Source organism: Haemaphysalis longicornis, unplaced genomic scaffold (genome assembly GCF_048455015.1).
Source record: "Haemaphysalis longicornis isolate Haplotype H1 unplaced genomic scaffold, Haemaphysalis longicornis Haplotype H1 scaffold_2, whole genome shotgun sequence".
NCBI lineage: Eukaryota > Metazoa > Arthropoda > Arachnida > Ixodida > Ixodidae > Haemaphysalis > Haemaphysalis longicornis.
The window spans coordinates 263,856,823-263,864,923 of NW_027526295.1; the positions used below are offsets into that span (position 1 = coordinate 263,856,823).

Sequence of the window (8,101 nt, forward strand, 5' to 3'; positions counted from 1 at the left end):
TTTTAACCGTCAGAGGCGACACTGGCGGCACGTTTAGTTTTATTTTTTTTTAAATAAACTTGCCAAGTCAAAATATTACTTTATCTCAGCATCTTTCTATTAGAAAACCTATCGCAAACGAATTTCACTCTGTGATGTAAATCTTTAGTGCCTCTAGCTAGAACTCATGGCTGGAACAACTCTAGAACACACCAGTGGAGCACCAGTGGAGAATAAGCTACTTCGTGCAGTGGTAAGGCGGGGTATTTAATGGTCTCCTCGATTTGGCTACACTTTCTGCACCAGTTCAGGCGGTGCAGCACTCGCGCACTCGATTTACCAGTGCAGCTTGCGCCACCTGCACTTCGGCCCTCGATTTGACGCCGTGCTGCACCAGGGGCGGTATTCTCGTAACTGTCTCTTTTGAAAACGTCCCTTTTGCGTCCCTTTCATCGTGACGTACTTCCGGTTAAGAAGTGGACGTTGGCAGCATGGAGCAAGATTGGCAGTAGGTTTGCCGCGCTTGCGTTACGTCACTTCCGGTTGTTTGCTTTCAGCCAATCAGGGCTGGCCAAAAGGGACACTTTTGAAAGGGACGCAAAAGGGACAAAACTCGAGAATACCGCCCCAGTTCTTCTACACTTCTGCACTAGCCCCTGTGCGAGTTCTCATCTCGTGCAAGGTGTAGCGTGCGAAAGAACTGGCGCTGCACTTGCACGGCACTTTTGTGAACTAGTGCAGAAAGTGTAGCCGAATCGAGGAGACCATAAACCAATTTTTTTGCTATGAAAAACTGCTCGTTATTGGCCATTTATTGGCCTGTATGACAAATACGTTACGTTTGGCCCACGGTGAATGCAAATACAACTTAAACCTCGAGTAAAAAAGCTTGCCGTTAAGTGTAGAAATGTTTAAATAATTAATCGAAGTCTCCTTGGATAAGTACTGCCGGAACTTTCTTGCACCCAGTGTGCCTCACGATGCGGGTGGTGCGCTATTCGTGGTGTTGCCAAGGTCGTGCTCTGTGCAGTTTTCTGTGACCGCCGAATACATGAAACCATGCATGAAACCTCGTTTTGGGAGTCTTGCTGGTCTTACCCTGCAGCCATTTAAGCTGGTAACTACAGTTTTATCTTACTCTACTGGGCCAAGAGTACCTGTGACACACACACGAAGAATGCTACATAGTGCACAGTTCGAAGTCACCGGCACAGTCCAAGGTATGTCGGCACATTGGCGTGCACTGTTGATGCGAACACCGTTTCTACGTTCGTCTCGTGAAAGCTGTGGTGAACGAAAGGCAACTGATCTAGCTACCTTGCCACTTGCTTTCTAGGTGTTTTCTTCCGCAAAGTAAGTGATTCCGCCACTGTGGAGAAGGGAAGTGCTGATATTCTCTCTTTATCGCAAGTACACCAAGGCTAAAGCTGACGAATTGGGAGTGCGCGGATGGGTTCGCAACACCAGCAGGGGAACCGTCGAGGGAGTCATACAAGGTAGTGCGGACCGACTGGAGACTATGTAAGCATCCACTTCCCGTGGCATTTGGAAAGCAAAATGTATTGATTTTTTTTTTTTTGCCCAATAGATATGTCCTTAAATGCACAGGGAAGAAAATCGCCAAATCCCCTTAAATCTGGGTACCTTTCCCGAAGCAGTTTACAATAGCAAAGTGCTGCCATCGCCTCCTGTATTTTTATGGTGCTGCTGTCCACCTGCGCTTGGCGCCCCTTCCCCCTCTCCCCACACGCCGCACCTGTGCTTGGCGCATGCTCTCCCCCCGCGTTGTTATGCCCTCTCCACATCGTTGCGCCCCTGTTACCATGCCTCGACCAAGAGCAGCTTCGTTGTTAAAAATTCCTCGGGGCAGTTCTGCACTGAAGGTGAAGGCCTGTCGACACTTATTAACAATTAGCTTCTCAGCTGCAACATCGCATTCGCATCACTTAATTTTATCACTTTCATTTTTCTGTCATTAGGCACAAATTACTTCATCTGCCTTCTTTTCTGCCACACCACATTGTATGAGACTCATTCATTTCTTTGGTTTCTTTGTCTTACGGCCCCAGTTATGTCAGCAAGCAGGCTGCCACATGCCACACCTTCCCTAGAATCAGGGTTCCGTGCGGCTGGTGTGGTCCTGTTCTACTGACATGCCATCACGTTCTGGTGTCACGTGGCACACCTTCTTTCATAACTGTTAAGGCCCGTTCACACTGCGACGAAAGCGACGAGAATTCTGTCGCTTTGTCGCGCGACGACAAAAATTGGTCCCGACCATTCGCCAAAAACGGTCGTCGCGCGACAAAGCGACGGAATTTCCGTCGCTTTCGCTCGTTTTCGTCGCAAGTGTGAACGGGCCTTTAAGCGGTAACCACACACGCGGTTGTGCACTCAATTCCACACGCTCATATGCCGTGCGCCGACTCATGACAGCTGGAGATGAGGTGCAAGTTGAGGCACATCGTGTTCTTCTAGGTCTGGCTCTGCCAGATATTTTGGCGCACACCTACCGGCTGGAGCCAATCAGTGCCGCCACTTGACGTGATTCCGTTACCAGGAGGCCGTGGCGGCTGAGGGGGGCGTGCGGCTGGCCGCCAGTGGCCCCAGCGAGACCTGAAGTTCTCTTTCCTCTCTTTGTGATTAACCGGCATAGTTTTTCGTTAGCCGCAAACGTTTATTTAGTGTACGCACTTTCTGTGTGTCCTGGCAGCTAAAGGCACCATCGCCGCATAATAATGCGTGCAACTTCATCAGCTCCTCAGCCAGAGGCTAACAAGGCTTTCCTGTTAGGCTGCTGTGTGTGCCTAGCAATGCTTTGATGCTGCTGTGTTTTAGTAAGAAGCTTTTAGTAAGAAGAATGGCATTAAAGATGTCATTCTGCTGTAAGATAAAAAGTCGACACTTATGTGTATTAAGATGACAGTGTCGAGCAGTATCGCACTGTTTTAGTAGCACGGTTGGGCTATTTCAACAATGCGGTCTTGTCAAGCGCGAGACAGCACAGGTGCTAGCCCACCCTTGTGTGAGTGCTTGCCCCCACCCTCTTCACACACTTGGGCATGTAGACACAAGAATGCGAGCAAAATCAAGCGTGCGGGTGCATGCGTGTGAATTGATAGCGTTGCTAATTTTGCAAAGCAGGCACATCAAACCTCCCGATTCCTTGCCAATCCCCCAAGTGTCTATGTGGCATGAAGAAAGGAACAACAACAATAACCTTTGTTCTACACTGGCAATGTGCAGATAAGTTGATAGAGCACTGTACTGCTACTGCGCAGACCAGGATTCAAATCCTATCAGAACGCACATGTTTTTTATTCTATTTACTGCAGCAGCCATTTTCTTTACCGGACCACAACAGTGCTCTTTCGCTGACTTGGGCACTTAAGGGGGGACATGGCCCTTAAAACAATTTCTTTTAATTTACTTGTAAACTCTGTGAAACTTACCAGTCTTGCTACTTTTTTCCACTGATTTCAAATGTGCCGTTATTTTTTTAGTCGGTCAATTAGTTCCCAAGATAATAGGAGATAATTAGTCATTTCTGGAGGAACAATAGACAAAACAATGTTAGTCATAGAACTGTAATCTTTGTATTTTCCAATAACTTGTATTCAATAGCGAAGCATGCATGCAAGCAACCATGCGAGTGTGCCGTCACTGGTTACGTCAGGCTCCGCAGGATGGCGGTACTTGTCCGTGCTAAGTGCATGATATGGGTTGGACATTCCAAGATTTAGCCCGCTGAACATAAAGTATTGCCTCGAGCCCACTGTGAGTGCGATTAATAACAACTCTGTTGACACCACCGTTGAGAATCGGGTTGAAACGGAGCAGACGACGCACGCCGGTGTTATATTTTTTCTTCGGCGTGCGGCCGCAGTGGCACAAGCCGCGCCATGTCCGTGGCCATTTCAGTGTTGCCAAACGAAGAAATTGACGACTAAACTTTTCAATGAGTACCACCTATATTACGAACCTTGGTGAGTGCAATAAGAGAATAGGATTTTTTGATGCACTGCTTGGAACTAATTTTACAGCTCATTAAACTTTGGTGTTTGAAATGGCCATTCAAACCTGTCGCGGTGGCTCAGTGGCTAAGGCGTTGTGCTGCTGAGCACAAGAACACGGGTTCGATTCCCAGCCACCGCGGTCGCTTTTCTGATGGAGGCGAAAACCAAAAACGCCAAAACGCCCATGTGTATAAGATTTTGGCGCACGTTAAAGATCCCTAGGTGGCCGAAATTAATCCGGAGCCCTCTACTATGGCGCACCTCATCGCCTGCGTTGTGTCAGCATGTTAAACCGTACAATAAAATTGAAATCGGCATTCAAAATGGTTTCTTGCGACTGATGCCACCAGAGTTTAATGAGCTGTAAAATTAGTTCCAAGCGGTGCATCAAAAAAACGATCGCTTATTGCACTCACCAGGGTTCATAATATCGGAAAATACAAAGATTACAGTTTTATGACTAGAATTGTTTTGTCTATTGGTCTTCAAAAATGACTATCTCTAATTATCTTGGAAATTAATTGACTGACTCAAAAAATAATGGCAAAATTAAAATCAGTGGAGAAAAAGTAGGAAGACTGGCAAGTTTCACAGAGTTTACTTCAAAATTTAAAGGAGCTGTTTTAAGAGGAGTGTGTCCCCCCCAGGAACCATGCAGACAAAATGCAGGTTTGGTTAATTCGGAGATTGCCTCGTTAGAATAACACCAACACCTGTTTTAATGCAAGCTTCACTCAAATAAGCTTTATAATGAGAAAAACGTACAGAATAGGCATGCGACACCCTAGCTACTTTTCACACTGGAGCTATGATATATTATGTGCAGCTTGTTGCGATTGGCTTAGACCGACAAAATCCAACGCAAATTCAACAGATTAGAAGCTTGCAGAATGAGCTATTCGCGCTTAAATTTAGTGCACATTCTTTTTATACCACTAAGAATGATGGGGTAAACAATGGAAGCTAGGAACACGTAAACATAGAAGCACCAGTGCATACGGCACGCACTGGGCCGGCTAACATGCACAGCCGTCGGATGCTTTGGGCTTGTCTGACATGACAATGGCCAACTGGCATAAGTGGCATTGCCACTTTGTGACCCTGTTTGTTGAGCATACTCAATGTTCAACAAAATGATTACTGTCAACTGTAGCAAAAATAAGCCGGGTAAAAATCTGGTAAAAACACAGCAGGTGCAAACAGCTGTTTTTGAGCATTATCGTCACGCCATCTAAGAAGGGGTATGAAAGATGGCATGAAAGCCATCTTTTCCTATCACGGCTGCCTAAGTCAATATACTAACTTACCTACCCTTAGGTATTGACATCACAAAACACACGGTGCTGTGGGAGAATTGAAATTTCAGCTTAAATTGTTTAATTTTTAAGCAAATAAATTATCGTTTGTTGCCTGACAAACGCTGGGGGCGCTATAAAACTTCAAATGTTTGGAATAAAACAAACTTGTACTCTGTCTTCATGACAAAGGACTTCCCCTAAAAAATGTGCAGGTGCTGTGTTCTTCACTGTTCAGAGCAGGTGATCACTTGCAAGCGAACTACGGCACTATTGAGATCAGCCTGTGCTTTCTGAACCTGTACACAGTTGTTCAGTACATCCATGCCTAAACTTTTCGTTTGCATCTACACCTCCTTTTTTGGGGAGGGAGGGGTGGGGTGGAAGAGTGCAAGGCACGTACATGTTCTGACATTGCTGCGATTTCAACACAGCCTGAACCAGTTCAAGGGGTGCAGTGGTAACAATAAAAATGCCTGTTCATTCAAACAGTAGGTGGACTTCAAGATCTGGTTTGCACTTCCTAAACCAGTTCAGCGCAAGTGCTTCCTCCGTGCAGAACCTGCAGTTTTATCTAGGCCTCCTTTTTTTAAAATGGTTGAAAACCATGACTGTCATCTGAACCTCGTTTTTCGGAAATGCCCGAAAATTATGAACTTTTCTGCAGTCAGTGCACCTGTGGCGAATCAAAGAGAAACGTGCCGGTGTTTCAAGCTGCCCTCGCAAACTGGAACTCGACAAGGGCACTGCCTGAACCTGATTAGCAAATGCAGCCAAATCTTAAAAAAAAAAAAAAAAAAAAAAAAAGAAAAAAAAAAAAACAACTTGAGAACTGTTTACAACAGGACAAGCAAAGGAGGGAACGTGTTGGAAACGCATTGTAAACGCTGTTGTAAAGGCTATGAACTTGGGTAGTTACATATCAATGAAACCATTTTGTAAGACACCAAGCATGCGGTACCTGGCAAGTGCTATTGAGGCTTTGAAACATGCCTTATAATAAAGTAACGATTTGTCGCATTTTTCTGTTTCATTTCAAAGGAAGGAGTGGCTCGCAAACATTGGCAGCCCACAGTCGACGATCGACGGCTGCCACTTCAGCAACGAGAAGACCATCGAGCATTATGAATTTGCAGACTTTGCCATAAAGAAAACAGCCTAGTCAATGTTTGAAGCACATGTGTTGCCACGTTGCCGGCTCTGTAGCCTGTAACTGTCATAGGAACTTGTCTTTGACGAAGGCACATTCTGTCGTGTCGTGTGTAAATAAACCTGCCATGTGATCTCCATGCATGGATGCTGACGTCCACTCGGTGCTGGTCTGGGATGCTGCACAATGAAGGATCCTCATTAGAGGTAACATTTTTCGGAAGGGTTAAACAACTTGAAATTTTGCAAGTGGAAATTTGGGAAAGTGGTGAACTTTATTAATGCTCAATGTCAAAGAGCAAGCACCCCAAATGGCAGGCATGGTTGCAAAACATTGTTGAGGAGGTTGAGAAATTTATTGCTTATATGCAAAATGTAGTGAGACATTAGCATTGCTGTGAAGATGCCCTTAGGGTAGGTAGTTGCATAAGAGATGGTTGTTTTTCTAGTTTCCTTTGTGTCATTGTTAATGTTTGATACCCTTTGTTCAACTTCTTCCTTGCTTGCCATTGCATGAATGCCTGTCTGTAGCATTAACTCGTCCATTCTATTTATTATGCATCGTGTGAGCAAAAATCCTTTTCAGATGCAAGCAAACATTTTCATGAAAGCAGGTTTATACTATGTTACTATACTTACAAGTGTACGAAAGAGTGCAGCTGAGATTCATCTTTTTGGTGCATCGAGTTTAGATAGTCACCATTTTCGTGAAATGTGAGCAAAAAACAAGAATTTGTTAAGTTCTTCTTGGAACATTGTAATTTAGACACGATAAAGGAAAAAGTAAGGAAATAAATGATAAAAGTAAGGAAAAAATAATTTTTTACTATTTCATTATAGCCAAGGTTAAGATTCAAGGCCAACAGTCCTCGATGTACTTTATGGCAGGTTAGCCATCCTTTTACGCAGTGAAGCACAACACAATGCAGTGAAGTCACGAATTTTTGCATTTTTTTTTTATTTCATGAAAAAGCATGGCAGGCATTATTGCTTTATCTGCACTTCAACTCTTGATTCCCATCAGGCTTTTCACATGGAGGTGAACCAAGTGTGATTCTCAAAGATTTAAAAGTGCTATGGAAAAAAAATGGACAAGGCCATGGAGAGAGACACGGTGCTTCTCCATGTTTTTGTTTCATGTTTTTCCTCAGTGCTTTTAAACCTTTCAAAATACATTAATTACCAACTTGCCCAAATTACAACTTTATTGATTTTCGAGTTGCTGATGTGGTCACCTATCCTGTATGAATGCTTAATCAGTGCTTTTCTATTGTGTGCTCTGCAGAAACTTCAAGAATAAACATGTGATTTGCTGAACTCACGTTGTCAGATGTGATGTCAAAATATCACTTTTGTATGTGTCTACTGCACGTCGCGACTTTTCTTTTCCAGGGCTGAGCAGTACAGGCACTTCCTGTTGCACCTAGCGCCATCTAGTGGTTGCTTTGAACACTGCCACAATCTTCTTGATCAACTGCTAAAACGAGTTTGCTGTTTTGCCGCTGTGACCTAGCAAGTACCTATCATCGCAGCTTCTAACGCTCAGATTCTGGGTTCAAGCCCAAGCAGTTACGCATTTATTTTATTTCTACGATTTCCTTTATTGGAAAAATAAGACAATATAAAAAGTGCTCGAAGCAAATCGATAGATGGTGCTAGCTG

General features: G+C 44.3%; 1 protein-coding gene across 1 annotated transcript; it reads left to right on the forward strand.

The window, feature by feature from the left end:
• Positions 1–829: 829 nt before the first annotated feature.
• Positions 830–7,756, forward strand: LOC144170600 (acylphosphatase-1-like). The gene is made up of 4 exons (XM_077700504.1): positions 830–1,199; positions 1,316–1,332; positions 1,391–1,500; positions 6,332–7,756. The coding sequence occupies exons 1-4, from the start codon at positions 1,031–1,033 to the stop codon at positions 6,450–6,452; spliced, it is 417 nt and encodes a 138-aa protein (XP_077556630.1). The 5' UTR covers positions 830–1,030; the 3' UTR covers positions 6,453–7,756.
• The last annotated feature ends 345 nt before the right edge of the window (positions 7,757–8,101 follow it).